The sequence below is a fragment of the Neovison vison genome, chromosome 6 (assembly GCF_020171115.1).
Source record: "Neovison vison isolate M4711 chromosome 6, ASM_NN_V1, whole genome shotgun sequence".
Lineage (NCBI taxonomy): Eukaryota > Metazoa > Chordata > Mammalia > Carnivora > Mustelidae > Neogale > Neogale vison.
In genome coordinates, this window is record NC_058096.1 from 181,817,531 (window position 1) to 181,835,388 (window position 17,858).

General features: G+C 34.8%; 1 protein-coding gene across 6 annotated transcripts in view; it reads right to left on the bottom strand.

Annotated features, from left to right (window-relative positions):
* Window positions 1–17,858, bottom strand: part of CHL1 (cell adhesion molecule L1 like) — a 220,588-nt gene that overhangs the window by 78,047 nt on the left and 124,683 nt on the right. For all 6 annotated transcript variants that reach the window (XM_044253141.1, XM_044253142.1, XM_044253140.1 and 3 more), the window contains exons 2-4: window positions 14,788–14,968; window positions 8,598–8,703; window positions 4,757–4,944 (exon numbers count right to left, since the gene is read on the bottom strand). In XM_044253141.1, coding sequence (XP_044109076.1) covers window positions 4,757–4,944; window positions 8,598–8,703; window positions 14,788–14,878 — 385 coding nt within the window. In that variant the 5' untranslated portion in view covers window positions 14,879–14,968. The remainder of the gene's footprint in view (window positions 1–4,756; window positions 4,945–8,597; window positions 8,704–14,787; window positions 14,969–17,858) is intronic.

Sequence of the window (17,858 nt, forward strand, 5' to 3'; positions counted from 1 at the left end):
GATAGAGAACACAAGTAGGTAGAGTGGCAGGCAGAGGGAGCCCTACCTGGGGTTTGATCCCAGGACCCTGGAATCATGACCTGAGCTGAAGGCAGCTGCTTATTCAACTGAGCTACGCAGGCACCCCATGAACATCTCCTATTGAATGTCACTTCAAACCTAAACTCCTGAGGCCAGTTTCCAAGTTTACTGACAGTACTTTGTACATTATTATGCTATAACACTTTACTTAATAACCCAGTATATCTAATTCAGACAAATAAACATGCTACTTATTATTTATGCTCCTATAGAAAAAAAAAAAAAAGAAATACAACTAACACTCTTTTATCCACCACCCATCATACAAAAAAGACCTTTACCTTTCTATCTGCTCACCCATTCCCTTTGAGGTAACTATGATCTTGAGTTTTGTTTTCAACATTCTCTTGTTTCTCATTATAATTTTACCACATACAGCCATATCCCTAAATAATATTTTATCCTTACATGTCTTGAACTTAAACATATATATTTTTTAAAGATTTTATTTATTTGAAAGACAGAGATCACAAGTAGAGACACAGGCAGAAAGAGGAAGGGAAATGGGACCTTGCTGAATGAGAGCCATATGGGGCTCAATCCCAGGACTCTGGGATCATGACCTGAGCTGAAGGCAGAGGCTCAACCCACCGAGCCACCCAGGCACCCCTATGTTGAACTTATTTAATAAAATCATACTGTATGTATTCCAAGATTTGCTTTCATTGTTCAACATATTCCTAAGATGCATCAATTGTCACTGCTGAACAGTATTTTTGTATGACTATACCACAATAAATTTATCCAGTCTTATCATCGGTAGACTCGTGTTTTTTTCCAGTTTATTCCTAATTGAAGCAATGGTACCACAAATAGTCCCAATGGACACAGAGGAGTGGTACCCACATCTAATGAAGGAAATGGAATAGCAGGGTTATGGGTGAGAGCATCTTCAATTAAGGAGGCAGTGAGAAGTATTTTCCACAGACCAGGTGGGGATGTACACCTGCATCAGTGGTAGATACGTATTACAGTAGCTGTATGTTCCCACATAAAATTTTTACTCTCAAACTTCATAGTATTTCCCAATTTTGTGGAACAAATGCTTTCATTATTTAGGTTACAGTTAATCTATTTCTGATTACTAATGATGTTGAGCCCATTCTCATTGATTGGCCATTCCGGTCTGAGGTACAAGTTTATGTCTCTTAAATTATTTTTAAAATTTTCTTTTAAAATTATTATTTAATAATTATTAAATAGTTATTTAAAATTATTTACAAATATTTAACATTATTTTTAGTTATAGTCATTGGCAATGATTTTTCCCCCTGGGTTATGTCTTATCATTTCACTTTCTTTTTAGGTCTTTTGATAAAAGGGGGTTCTAAAAATCAAATCCTTAGTGATTTCCTCACAGAACTACAATAGGTCCTACTTAAGAAAATATCCCTATCCTAAAATCATAACTACATGGCCCCAATCATTTTCTAATTTTTTAAAATATATTTTCCCTTTCAAAGTGTAGGTTTTAATATACCTGGAATGGATTTTTATATAATGTGAGATAAGACTCCAAATAAACATGTCCCTACATGGACAATTAGTTGTTCCACCCCATTAAATTAGGAAGGAAGGGAGGGAGGGAGGGAATCCACGCTAGTTTTCATGGTGCTTTCACATGTACAAGGGTTTGTTTGTGGGTTCTCTATGCTGTTCCATCTATCTAATCCTATTCAAAGCCATACTGGCTTAATCACTAAAGTTTTACATTGAGCCTTGTTATGTGATAAAGTCAAGCTCTCTTGACTTGTTCTTATTCTTCAAGCGTTTCTACCAAATTCTGCCCTTTACCCCTCAAATATATTGTGAATCACTTGGTCACATTCCATAAACATAACAAAAACAAACCAGAGATTTGGATTTCAATTATTCTACATATCAAGTCATGAAGAGTTGACATTTTAGTTTTACTGACTCTTCAAATCCATGAAAAAGGTCTATTTTTTCTATTTATCTAGATCTTTGGAAAAACTGTTTTTAATAATTGTGCATATTTTTCAACTATAAAGGTTTCACACCTCCTTGCTGGATTTATGTTCTGCTTCTGTGTTATTTTATCCCTTCAATTATTTTTGAGTTTATTCTGTTAACTTAAATCAGCTCATGCATTTTCATCTTAAAACTACACTACCTAAAAAGCTTACATTATTCATTTTCATTATTTTCTTATTTTCTAAGATTCATTTCTAGAATGAAAAACATCACATGTTCATTAGATGGACCTTATACTTGGGTTCTTTAAAATCTTCCACAAGCTTACTGATGTCTTCTCTGCTTAAGCTACCAAAAAATGAAACACATATGTTAATATCGCACATTATTATGAGCTATTACAAGATATCCCATTCCACTTATAATCTATTTCTGTTTCATATATTTTAAATTATATATGCCTGGTGAAATAATCTTCAGGAAGCCTTTAAAAAATTAGTTCTGTTTTGACTGATAATTCAGCCATTCCTACTTTGTTCTGAATAGCATTTGTCTGGAACATCTTTTCCATCTTTCAGTTTCAACAATTCTGTATTCTTATGACTTAGATGTATTATGCAATAAAACAATTTATACCTTTCTTAAAAACAGCAACAACAAGAAAAAACTTGAAGCATTTAATCTATTTGCTTTCATCTTCAATTACAGGGATTTATTTATGTAGTTTTTTCTTTCATTTTCACACAATTCTTACCTTTTTATTTTTCTTCCTCAAAAATAGTCTGTTAATCATTCATATTTTACTCTATACTTTTAATGTAATTGCTTTATAAATCTTTTTTTTTAAGAATTTATTTATTTATTTGACAGAGAGAGATCACAAGTAGGCAGAGAGAGAGGAGGAAGCAGGCTCCCTGCTGAGCAGAGAGCCCGATGCGGGACTCGATCCCAGGACTCTGGTATCATGACCTGAGCCGAAGGCAGTGGCTTAACCCACTGAGCCACCCAGGCGCTTTATAAATCTTAAGATGCATAATTTACTTGTAAGATTCTAAATTTGATCTTCTCTCCTCTAGAATTATACAAGGACTTTAGAGTAATTTAAATCCAGTCATCTGTCTCAATTTTTAGGATAAGGTACACATATTTTTCAGTATTTGTGTTTCTGAGGTTTGTATACATTCTGACCTACCCCTACTGACCCCAGGATAAAGGGTCCATATCCTGGAAGGTCTATGACTCTGAGACCCTTCAATATCTACAAGTCTTCAATAAGATATTGCCAAAAAGAAGCTGTCCACAGTTTTCTACATAAGAATTTACTCTACAAAGATTTTGGTTAGAATCATGTGATGTTGGATACCTTAAGATTAGGGAAAACAAGATACCAAACGTGGAAGCTGGTCGCCAGTGATCTCATGCTGCACAGGCAAAATACGGTAATGAGGAAGTCATTTAACCTTCATCACAGTTATGGATAAATAACACCCTTAACAGTGAAGTAGTTTATGGTTTTCCATGATTACTATTTATGGAAAACATCATTAATATGTATCAATTGCTCATTCTCTAATGGGCATTCATTACTGAAGCTAAGCAGGATGGTAGGATCTACCTCTAAGTACAAACTATGAGTAGAAAGTGCCTGTACAGGGACGCCTGGGTGGCTCAGTTGGTTAAGCAGCTGCCTTAGGCTCAGGTCATGATCCCAGTGTCCTGGGATCGAGTCCCACATTGGGCTCCTTGCTCCACAGGGAGCCTGCTTCTCCCTCTGACTCTGTCTGCCACTCTACCTGTGCTCGCTCTCGCTCTCTGTGACAAATAAATAAATAAAATCTTTAAAAAAAAAAAAAAAAAAGAAAGTGCCTGTACAATTTCTTGTAGGAAGTAATTCTTCATGCTCTCTGCCCCAGACTTTTTGACCAAGGTGGCGTAAGTTTCACATGGTATAGCCACAGGATAATGCCATCTCCATTAGCGTGTACCTCCAGGAGATTTCATTGAGAAGGAATGCCCTGAAGAGCTCTGAGGCCCACAGCCAACTGCATAATCAGGAAATAAACACAGGGGCCTGGAGAATACCTGTTACTGCAGTATAATTAAGCCACATCCAACCAATGTATTTAACTTAATTCTCATCCCATGAGGCAAAGCAGACACTATTTTTCCCCCCAGGTTAGATATAAGAATACTGAATCACGAATTTATATTGCTTTCAAAGATCATCCACTTCTGGGACACCCAGGTGGTTCAACTGAGCATCCAACTCCTGGTTTCGGCTCCGGTCACAACCTCAGCATCCTGAGGCTGAGCCCCAAGTCAGGCTCCACACTCAGTGCGGAGTCGGCTTGAGATTTTTCTCCCTCTGCCCCCCTCTCTCTCTAAAACAAATAAATATTTTTTAAAAATCACCCACTTTTAAGTATCAAGACCTAGAGGATAGTTTCACTTATAAATAAAATATAGGTTTATTTGGGGAATGTGAGTATGGGATAACTGGGTGATGGACATTAAGGAAGGCTCAGGATGTAATGAGTACTGGGTATTATATAAGACTGATGAATCACTGAACTCTACTTCTGAAATTAATAACACACTAATAATATGTTAGTCGATTATATTTAAATTTTAAAAAGGATAAAAGAAATATAGGACATATATAAGTTGGTAATTAAATTAAGAATGTGTCATTATTTTACTCAAAAAATTTGTAAAATGAAATCTCCATTGTAACACTTACTTGGAACTATAAATTCTATTTCTTCTGACATAGCAACTCCCAGTTTATTAGAAGCAAAGCAACGGTATTTCCCTTGGAAGTGAGATACGTGCCCCTCATTTGGGATCTTAAAGGTTCCTGAGTTGTTAGATACAATTATCCGAGAGTCAGAGAGATCAAAAGGCTTGTCATCCTTAGTCCACGTAAATCTGTAAGATAAAACTAAAGTAAACAATCCTGAAAAATCAAAACATATTTCTTAAAGTAGTGAGAAACAAATACACAGCAATGATAAAACCAAAACATTTTATGGTAAAAAAAATTTTTTTTGATTGACTGTATAACAGAATACCAAAAAATTCTCAGAAGAGTCTGAGAAATTTTACAAGTTGCTATATACTGAATGTTTATGTCTCCCCCAAATTCGTATGTTGAAGCCCAATCCCTGATGTAACAGTGTCTAGAGGTAGAGGATTGGGCAAGTGATGGTCATGAAGGTGCTAATCCCATCCATGAGATGGGATTAGCACCCTCAAGAAGGAGAACCCAGAGAGCATTTTTGCTTTCTTCTGCCACGTGAGCTTAAAACATGAAAACAGCTGTCTATAACCAACAAAGTGGGTCCTCATCAGACACCAAATTGGTAAAGGCCTTGATCTTGGTCGACCCAGTCCCCAGAACCATGTGACAAATGTACATTTGTTGTTTAAACCACCCAGTCTGTGCCATTTTTATTATAGCATGCTGAACTAAGACCAACCCATAAAAAACTATAACAACTAAGAAAACAAAAACTGCAGACAGGTTTTGTTCTGTTCTTTTTAAAGTTACTATTTTTTAAATTTTTTCATTTGGAAAGGTATTTCACTAACACTTTGAAGACAACTTAATCCAAAAACATATAATACGTCATCATATGTGTTATGTGAAGAGTTCACTCAAACTTTAAAAAAAAAAAAAGTACCATTAAATGTGGCCACATTTCCTATCTAGATTTTTAGACATATTAGTAACATATTTGAGACCACAAAAATATAAAGGTTTGAAAACTGAGTTTTTCCAATAATTACAATGCTATTAAAGGCAGTTTCTATGACAATATTATTTCCTGTCATATGATTACTATTGAATTTACTTAACAATTTGCATTTTTCCCCTTTTATAAACAAACCGTGGCAAACAACCTTAACATCATTTATTTTTTGGCACTTATCCAAATATTTCATGAGACCAATCTCTTAAAAGTAAGAACAACAGACCAATAACATAAGAAAATTTTTATAGCTGTTGATAAATGTTGCAGAATTGTATTCCAGGAAAAAAAATACAGTGTTAAATTCCCACCCCAGTGTGGAACCATGTCATTTCTGTGGATGAGGTTATAAAAAGTTTTTTAAAAAGTTATTAATCTAATAATGACTTTCCAAGTTCATTTTATTCAACATTTCATATATGAATTATCCATGCAAATTTTGGAATGTTTCAGGACACCATTTTCTTACACTAAACTATCTGATTATTCTTTCACCAGAAATAACAAACCTTTGTGGGACACACTTTTTTTTTTTTTTTTTTTTAGGAGCATATCTGCCTTCTTCCCAATCCCAGTTCTTTTATGTCTTCTCTCTATGTGTGTTTTATGTTTTACCGGCTTTACTTACAAAGAACACAAAGAATCTATTTTTCAAATTCCAGTATGTTGAATGGGATCACTTCACCTATACAGAATTAAACATTTCCACTTGGAAATATGTTACATGTTTTCATTCATTGAAATCTTCTTTCCTGATCCTAGGCAAAACTTTATAGACACTGCCCCCAATTTAAATCCCACATAGTTCTTGTTACATAGTATATGATATTGTTTTTGTCGATGTTGCTACCACTAACTGTTAAGACTGATGGATTTTTCCTTTTGCTATTGTGATGGGATTTTTTCTTCTTGTTTCCCAATTATTTTCTAACTGCCTTATATGGACATCTAATTAAACTTTTTAAAAATTTATCTTTAATTTTTATTTTTATTTTTAAAGATTTTATTTATTTATTTGACAGAGAGAAATCACAAGTAGACGGAGAGGCAGGCAGAGAGAGAGACAAAGAGAGGGAAGCAGGCTCCCTGCGGAACAGAGAGCCCGATGCGGGACTCAATCCCAGGACCCTGAGATCATGACCTGAGCCGAAGGCAGCGGCTTAACCCACTGAGCCACCCAGGTGCCCTATCTTTAATTTTTAAATCAACTTACAATTGACCACTTCAGTGTAGCCCTTTGTATTTATAAAAGCTTGTTTTTATCCAGCAATAGATAGAATAACAAATTTCATGATAATAATAATATTACTTAATATTATTATTATTTTTAATAATAATATTAAATAATAATATTTTCTCATATGTATAGATTTTCTTGCATTATTATATTAGACAAGGTTCTAGGAAAATAAGTAAGAGTGTTACCGAAGACATTCTATTCTTATTTCTGAATTTATTATAAATGCTAGTGGTATTTCATAATTAAATTCATACTGGTTATAGACCTAATAAACAAATTTGATCATTAATCATTTCTGACGATTGTAGGGTATTATCTTCTGATATATAACTCAGTTCATTACTATTTATCATAATATTGACTGATCCATATTACTCAAGCCATAATGATTGACTAAATTTTTCTTCATATAATTCTATCCACATTTACATATACTAATTGAATATATTCCATTTGGTAAACTATAGATAATAATGATAATTAAAAACATCAATGATTCATTAAGAATGATTTTTAAAATATCAAATTATCAGGTAATAATAATGTTAGCCACAATACAACTTCAAATAATTAATTTTCCTTAAATATGTGTCTTAGTATATGGAAGAGAATCACACAAATCAGTAGAAGTATATAGCTTTGCTGCCCATTTTAGAATCATCTACATTAAAATATAAAATTCTCCCTACAATTTCTCCCTCTTCACTCCCAACACACACACTTTCTTTCTCCCTTCCAAAGTATGGGAGGTATTTTGAAAAAACTTCATCACTGATTATGATCACCTACACTAACAATTATTTAATTAATAAAACACTAGATAAAATATACAATGCAGTTAGCATTCAGATGACTAAATATTTCTATGGTAACTTAAAAAATATCAAGTAACAGCCTACTCACTGAATAAAATATGTGTCACATTAAAAATTAAAGTATGTGTCACATTTAAAGACATGCAACAGTAAATATGTATAGAATGTCATTTATCGATGTGTTAACTTTCAGGGGCACCTGGGTGGCTCAGTGGGTTGAGCCCCTGCCTTTGGCTCAGGTCCTGATCTCAGGGTCCTGGGATCAAGGCCCGCATTGGCCTCTCTTCCTCTCTCTCTGCTTGCCTCTCTGACTACTTGTAATTTATCTCTCTGTCAAATAAATAAATAAAATCTTTTAAAAAAATGTATTAACTTTCAGCTTAACAAATGCTACCTTTCACTAAGCAGAATAAAGGATCTTCTGGACTTTGGCTACCTTGTTCACCTGTAAGGAATTATCAACTATTTCCATGAAATACATATTCCATATCATTACATATATATTCCATATCATTACAACTAAAACCTATGTTAAATATTTAATATAAGGCAATTTATTTTATGGTAAAAATGATTTCGACTTGCAGAAGAACATACATAAACTAAACTTTATTTTCATAAACATAGCTAGTATTTCTTTTTTTTTTTTGGCAACTCTTAACTTTAATCGTGTAGTTTTAGAGTTCAACAAGCTTATGATGGTCAGAGTACAAAGAAATTTTAAAAAGAGATTATATACATATAAACAATTATTTCATTTGCAAGTATACTCACATTGGTTCTGGATTTCCTTTAGCTTCACATTCAATTTGAAAATATTCATCAAAGGGAAAGGCAACTTGCACTTTTGATTGCTTTATGATTGTTGGAACCTGTTGAACTAAATATCAAAATATGTATATGAAGATCATGGTCTTCAAATATTAGGTCAGCTGAATTTAGCTATAACAAAAATACTTGAAATCCTATATTGATAAGAGAACTATAAAAAAATGTGAAGTACAGAACAAATCTGATTTCCTCATAGAAAAATATATTTTATTAATTAATTGAGGTTTGCTCTTGGGTCATTTTTTTTTTAAATTCCAGTGTAGTCAACATAGTATAATATTAGTTTCAAGTATACAATACAGTGATTCAACAATTCTACACATTACTCAGTGTTCCTTGTGATAAGTATACTCTTAACTCCCTTCATCTATTTCACCCATCCCCGCCCACCCACTGCCCATCTGGTAACCATCCCTTTGTTCTCTACAGTTAAGAGTCTGTTTTTTGGTTTGTGTATTTTTTCTTTGTTCATTTGTTTTCCTTTTTAAATTCTGGAATTTAAGAAGGAAAACGTATGGTATTTGTTTTTCTCTGATTGATTTCACTTAGCCTATACCCTCTAGATCTATCCATGTCACTGCAAATGGCAAGGTTACATTCTTTTCTGGATGCATTTTATATATATATATATAAAATCACTCCTTCATTCACCTATCAATGGATACTTTAGGTACTTCCAGAATCTGGCTACTGTAAATGATGCCGCAATAAACACAGGGGTGCATATATCTTTGCAAATTAATGTTTGTGCTTTCTTTGGGTAGATACCCAGTAGTGGAATTGCTAGATCAAATGGTAATCCTATTTTTAACTTTTTTGAGGAATTTCCATACTGTTTTCTACAGTGGCTACACAAGGCTGCATTCCCACCAACAGTGTATAAAGATTTCTTTTTCTCCACATCCAACACTTGGTGTTTCTTGTGTTTTGGATTTTTAGCCATTCTGAGAGGTATGAGGTGATATCGCATTGTGGTTTTTAATTTGTTGATGATTAGTGATGCTGCATATCTTTTCATGTATCTGTTGGTCATCTCTAAGTCTTTGGAGAAATGTCTGTTCATGTCTTCTGCCCATTTTTAATTGGATTATGCAAAATACATTTAATTTTAAAGGACATACTTCACTGATACCGTTTCATTTCATGTTGCCAAAAGTGTTCATTTTATTTAAACCCAGATAAAGAAACAATCTGTAGAGCAGAATAAAAATTGCCATATCTTTACAATTTTAAAATCTCTATTTTTAAATTACTGACATTTACTCTATGTTGATATGTGCATATATATTTTTATTTAGTTCAGTCATTTTGACAGTTTTTTTTTAATTTAATGTCTTAGTTTCCGAAGACATTATAATTATTTTACCACTTTTCCATTATTTATTCTCATTGTTTTGTGATCATTTCTTGGATAATTTTCTTATTATTGGACATTTGATTTTTTTTAAGATTTTATTTATTTATTTGACAGAGAGAGATCACAAGTAGGCAGAGAGGCAGGCGGAGAGAGAGAGGAGGAAGCAGGCTCCCTGCTGAGCAGAGGGCCCGATGTGGGGCTCGATCCCAGGACCCTGAGATCATGACCTGAGCAGAAGGCAGTGGCTTAACCCACTGAGCCACCCAGGCGCCCTGGACATTTGATTTTTCTTTCATTTTTCTCTTTCCAGGTAACATGTACTTCTATAAGCATTTAAATTTTTCAAGCATATAAATTTTTCCTTTATTGAATTAGTGACTTATGATAAATTTCCAAATAGTATTTACACAAATAGTATTTACTCTGGATAAATGATGATATCATTTCATAAGAGGATATTAACTATAAACAACACATGAGTATACAGTTTCCAACATCCTTGCCACAAATGAACACCAACCTAAAAATGATAAAAATACTTTGCTAATTATTACAAAGGAAATTATAACATCCTCATTCTATTTTTATTTCTACTTATTGCTTTTATTAATAAATGCTTTTCCCTAAGCTTGTTTATTATTTGTCATTCCCCATTTATAAATTATCCTCTCAGTATTACTGGGGGCTTGGGGTTAGTTTCTTCCCCTTAGAATTTAACAGTAATCATCAGCAATAAAAATAAACAATGGTATTTTTAAATGGATTCTACATCTTCACATATCTCCTCATCTTGCGATAAACTTTTTTAGTGTCTCAAAGTTAAATAACCTTCCACACAAACTTAAAAAGTAGGCAGGTGACTTTGTTTCTCACTAAGTGAAGCAGCTGGATGGTATCTGAGAATTATGTTCATAAAATAAGTGTACTAATGCTGAAGATACGGACATGGTTAGGTTTTGAAGAGGGACACAGATGATAGGTAAAGATCTACCGTCTGTGAGCACTCAATAGTTTTCAAACTGATGCATTACCATTTTATTTTTTTTATTTTTTTTTAAGATTTTATTTATTTATTTGACAGACAGAAATCACAAGTAGATGGAGAGGCAGGCAGAGAGAGAGAGGGGGAAGCAGGCTCCCTGCTGAGCAGAGAGCCCGATGCGGGACTCTATCCCAGAACCCCAAGATCATGATCTGAGCCGAAGGCAGCAGCTTAACCCACTGAGCCACCCAGGCACCCGATGCATTACCATTTTAGTATCATTCTTACAACCTCTAGTAAGGAAAGGGACAGCACTGAATTCATAAGAAAGTATAAGCGATTCAGCAGTAGGAAGCTGATTTCAGCAAATATGTTTTGAGAAAAGCAATTTGCAGAAATGCACTGAGCCTGATTAGGAAAGTAATATTCCACAGTGGAGTTACAAATAGAGCCCTAAACCCAGTTACAACGATCCAAACCCTAAACTATTTTCTCACTTGTAAAGTTAGGAATTCGGGCTAAATTATTCTCAGACTTTTTGGTCTCAGGATCTCTCTACATTCTTAAAAACTAGATGAAGTCCCAAAGGGCATTTGTGCATTTGATTTATATCTAACAATATTTACCTAATTAGAAATTAAAACTGAGAAACCTTTTAAAATTTTATTATTAAACCATTTTAAATAATCTTTTTTTGTTTTTTTATTTAAATAATCTTATATGTTAAAATAATTACCTATTTTATCAAGAACATGAAATATAATGAGAACAGTGGCATTGTTTTTACATTTCGCAAATCTCTTTAATATCTTCAGAGAAGGCAGCTGGATTCTCACATCTACTTCTACATACAATCTGTCACAAAAGTTGTTCTGCTTAACTATATGAAGAAAATCCAGCTCTATACAGATAGGTACTTGAAAACTTCATCATCCTTTCTGATCATTGTGGACATACTTCTTAAATAGTACACCAAAACTCATTATGTGGTAGTTTCTCAAACATTGACTACAATATAGAATCTGAAATCATTATCAATGAACTTTTCATATTCTATTATACTAACATGTTTGACCCAGGATTTTTTTTTAAGATTTTTTTTTTCAGGACCTCTATGCCTAATGTGGGGCTCAAACTTACAACCCCAAGATCAAGAGTCACATGTTCTACCCACTGAGCAGCTAAGTGCCCCATCCATGGCATCTTTTTCACCCAGGTAGAATTTTGTAACATTATGCAATAATCACTTAGAAAAAAAAAAAATACTGTTTCATGGACCCTGAGAGGTCCATGGATCATTTTAAGCATTGATGGCCAGCCTAGAATAATAACTGAAAGCTACTTTTCCAATTCTAAAAAAAATTTTTGGTTTAATGAATCTGATCATTGGGTTTTACTAGTTTAGGTACTTGGGCCCAAGTTCAGTCCTTATCCATTGGATATTCATAAACATTTTAACAACATGCAAAAAACAATCATACCTTCATGGACATTTACCTTGTTTCTGATTGCTACTGCTTCTAAGTAGAACAAGTCTTGAGCTTCTTGCAAATTCATATTATTTAAATTTTATTACAGTTATAAAAGGTGAGGGATGACGTACAATAGTAACAATCCCTAAGATACCAGCTAATAACTTGTGAACAACTTGTTTATTAGAACATAATTCTTCCTTAAATTTGCTAAGGTTGTAAAGTCTCAGCAATAATTAATTACTCAGGGAATGGAACTAATAACCTTTGAGTGTTTATAAGAATATATATTCTACATTATAAATCCTTTCCTCCATAATTAGGCCAATTACAGAGATACCAGACTCGTTGACATTCACATTGGATACCTGTCTTAGTTGCATTTACTAGTGAGTGCTCTGGAGCACTGAAATGAATGGTTAATAATATTCAGTTCCTCTGAAAACATCATTAATATTTTATAACAATTGTTGTCCAAGGACATTACAGAATGAAAATGCATAAGTAACTGAGACAACAACCAGAATAAAAAAAATGTGTGTTACGGATTAATATAAACTTTTAAATTTTTTACCACTGATGAACTAAATGAGAAAAGAAGGAAAGGAAATGTATACTCTAAGGGAACATGATCAGGAATCTGAATCAGGAATCCCAGTGCATCTTTGTTGCTACGAGGGAAAAATTGTAAGATTATTAGCCTCCTTCTCACAAGGATCACCAAGAGCTTTGCTCTCAATTTGGCACTGCACACTCGAACCAAAAGAACATACTGAGGATGAATAATTTCCAGTTCTTGACTTGAATGTCTACAACTAGGCTAATATATATTGTGTGTAGACTAAGAGATTTCAGCTTGATTTAAAGAGAACTTTAAATCTGTACATCTACAGAACAAGTAGGAGAAATTCCTCAAGAAGAAAGAATATCCAAGAGCGACTCTGTCAGGACAATGGAGAAGGAATTCTCACTTAGGGGTGAATTCAAAGGGTATGGCTGCCCAAAGTGTATGATGTGAAACGCCTATATGAAGTAATTTAAGGTGGCCCTCAGAAAAATGGTTCAAAAACACATTATATTGTATAGTCAGAGACTAACTTTCTTTTCTATTCACTTTCAGATCAGGTACTTCAGAAGAAAAGTTTCAGTTCAGAATTAGCAAGCCTCTTCATATTTATTCAACTTGCTGAGCTCAAGTCTAATTGTCTAGAGCTTAGATGATATGCAAAGGTCATTTCCAAAGCTAAGAATCAAATACACAAGCACTGCCTCTTGTATTATAAATCTCCAAATTACATATGGAAAAGACAGGAGGAGGGTGTGTGGGTGGCATCTGTCTTAGGCTTAGGTCATATTTGAGGGTCCTGGGATGAAGCCCACATTTGGGTTTCCCGATTCTTCCTGCTCCTCCCCCTGCTCCTCCCCCTGCTGGTGCACTCTCTGTCAAATAAATAAATAAAATCCCTAAAAAAAAAAAAAAAAAAAAAAGACAGGAGGGATAATACAGGAAACATATGGATAAAGATATCTAAATAACCTCTCAAGGGTCTTTTATATTTCCTGTCCTAATAACACAAGGGGAATTCCCCATATCTCTGTTACACAGCTGATACAGTATTACATAAACTGTTTGTAAATGTATTATTTTTATTATTTTATGTATTTCAAGATATATATTTCCATAAAACCAATGACTAACCTTTGGATATGTATGTCATAGATATTTATGTATGTCAAGATATTTATTTCATTAAAACCAATGACTAACCTCTGGTTATGAATTCATAGTATATAATGTCTAGATTTTCAGAGTTGCTATCATCTTATACTTTTAGTTGTATAATAATGGCTCTTCAATATTTAATTAATTCTTTGTTTTCATTCTTAAATATACAACCATTCTGAAAAAAGATACAAAATGTATTCCCTTCCTTTTTATCATAATTGGTTGAATACCACTAATTTCTGAATCATAACACTCCCTAAAATAAATTAATGGAGTATATAAATAACAGCCATTGGTAATATTGAAGAGTATCTTATGTAGCAAAACACCTGATCTATAAGTCATGTTTCTTGTTATGTGCCAAGTTTGCACAAGAAGAGTCAAAAAGCCTGAGCTGTAAAATAATTATAGCAAGCAACCAAAGACAAGACAGTCACTTTTTAAAAAAGGGAATGATGAATTCTGATGACAGATTGCTGGAAAATAAATACAAACATAGTAGAAAAATCACATCTTCAAACTACAAGTATTCTACTTAAAAATGAAAATGCAAGTAAGAAATTCCATGAAGTAGGTATTGAATGCTGTCGTTTTACCTGACAGTGGTATATCCATGGCTGTAGAGAATTTCAACAGGAGACAAATTAGAGATACAATTAATCCTCTTCCTCCTAACAGCATCTCCATTGCTCTTCAGGATGGAGGCAACTCAGGAAGAATGAAAATCGTAATGTTTCCTTTTACTTTTGGTTTAAGGCTGAGAAGAATGTAGTTCACCTGGGAATTCAAAAAACAAACAAAATGACATATATTTTAAGTTCATATATTCTGAAATGACCCCTTAATTTTTTTTTTTTTTTTTACAGATTTTATTTATTTGAGAGAGAGCACAAGCAGAGGTGGTAGGTGGGGGAGATTCCTGGGGGGGGTGTAGGCAAGTGGCAGAAGCAGGCTCCCCACTGAGCAGGGAGCAAGATGAGGGCTCCATCCCAGGACCCTGAAATCATGACCTGAGCTGAAGGCAGATGCTTAACATACTGAGCAACCCAGGCGCCCCTGACAATAAAATTTAAACGAATGTTTCTGTTGCAATAATTTTCCTCTTGATGAAACACTTTACCAGTAACTCCACATAAATATTATTATTCTTTCTATATGCTTTATTAAAGGACAGGTGATATATGCTACAGTGTAAACGATGACCCATTCAAGTGAACGATATTTTTTGGCCAGATGAATTTTTGCATCAAGGCACTCTAGTACATTCTATCAGGGGTGGGTGTCAGTGCTATGAGAACAACTTCATTTACCCCATTTTGTTCAAAATGTAGCTCTTTTTCAAACAATTCTTTGGATCAGGCAACTAACCCCACTTGAGTCATTTATGAAGCATCACAATAACTTGATTTTTTTTTTAAGAGTTTATTTATTTGATAGACAGATCACAAGTAGGCAGAGAGGCAGGCAGAGAGAGGGTGGGGGAAACAGGCTCCCTGCTGAGCAGAGAGCCTGATGCGGGAGCTCAATCCCAGAACCCTGAGATCATGACCTGAGCCAAAGGTAGAGGCTTAACCCACTGATCCACTCAGACACCCCTGTTGATTTTTTTTTTTAAAGATTTTATTTATTTATTTGACAGACAGAAATCACAAGTAGATGGAGAGGCAGGCATAGAGAGAGAGAGGGAAGCAGGCTCCCTGCTGAGCAGAGAGCCCGATGTGGGACTCGATCCCAGGACCCTGAGATCATGACCTGAGCCGAAGGCAGCGGCTTAACCCACGAAGCCAGGCGCCCCTCCTCTGTTGATTTTTTTGACAAAATAACTTTTCATGTTCAAGGTTATGACACTAATAGAAAGTGAACAGCAAGATACAGGAGTGGAAGACATGAAAGACAAATGGATAAGAATCAGCCACTCTAACATTTATAAATTTGGGTTTTGTTGAAGCAGAAAATAATTATCCTCAGTTACTTTACACTTAAGCAGAATGTTCATTCACTCCATATTGTGTAGAAATAAAAAATAAAATGTCAATTTTCGGGGAGCCTCGGTGGCTCAGTGGGTTGAAGTCTCTGCCTTCGGCTCAGGTCATGATCCCAGGGTCCTGGGATTGAGCCCCACATTGGGCTCTCTGCTCGGCAGGGAGCCTGCTTCCTCCTCTCTCTCCGCCAGCTTCTCTGCCTACTTGTGATCTCTGTCTGTCAAATAAATAAATAAAATCTTTAAAAATAAATAAATAAAATGTCAATTTTCCTTAATGTTCTCAGATCAATTTCAATTTTATTATGAAAGACTGTGATAATAGATATCTAAACATTGTTTATAACATATATTTAAAATAAATTTGCTCAAAATGTGATAGTTTTTCAGGGGCTCAATTTTCTTTTTCCATAAAAATCAATTACAACTGGTACAAAAAATTAGTGAATATAGAGTCAGATAACCCATCAACTTTATACATTTTTTAATTTAAATTCAATTAATTAACATATAATGTATTACTGGTTTCAGAGGTAGAGGTCAGTTATTCATAAGTCTTTTTTTTTTTTTAAAGATTTTATATTTTATTTATTTATTTGACAGAGAGAGATTACAAGTAGGCAGAGAGGCAGGCAGAGAGAGAGAGGAGGAAGCAGGCTCCCTGCTGAGCAGAGAGCCCGATGTGGGACTCGATCCCAGGACCCTGAGATCATGACCTGAGCCGAAGGCAGCAGCTTAACCCACTGAGCCACCCAGGCGCCCCATTCATAAGTCTCATACAATACCCAGTGCTCATTACATCATGTGCCCTCCTTAATGTCCATCACCCAGTTACAGCATTCCCCCACCCCACACCCTCCAGTAACCCTCAGTTTGTTTCCTATGATTAAGAGTATCTTTGTCTCCCTCACCGATATCATCACGTTTTTCCTCTTCTCCCCTATGATCCTGTTTTGTTTCTTAAATTCCACATATCAGTGAGATCGTATGATTATTATCTTTCTCTGACTGACTTATTGCACTTAGCAAAACACCCTCTATTTCCAGCCCTGTTGTTGCAAATGGCTAGATTTAATTTTTTTTTAATAGTCTATCTTTTTTTTTTTTTTTAATTTGTCAGAGAGAGAGAGGGAGAGAGCAAGCACAGGCAGACAGAGTGGCAGGCAGAGGCAGAGGGAGAAGCAGGCTCCCGGCCGAGCAAGGAGCCCGATGTGGGACTCGATCCCAGGGCACTGGGATCATGACCTGAGCCGAAGGCAGCCGCTTAAGCAACTGAGCCACCCAGGCGTCCCAAGATTTAATTTTTTGATGACTGAGTAATATTCCACTGTGTATAGCTACAATATATTCTTTATCCATTCAGCATTCAATGGACATCTGGACTCTTTCCATAATTTGGCTATTGTGGACATTGCTGCTATAAACATTGGGGTACAAGTGCCCCTTCAGATAAATTCTTCAGGTGAATACTACATTTGTATCTCTAGGGCAAATACCCAGTAGTGCAGTTTCTGGGCCATAGGGTAGCTCTATTTTCCATTTTTTTAATAAACTCCATACTGTTTTCCAGAGCGGCTGCACCAGCTTGCATTCCCACCAACAGTGTAAGAGGGTCCCCCTTCATTGCATCCTCGTCAACATCTGTCGTTTCCTGTCTTGTTAATTTTAGCCATTCTGACTGGTGTG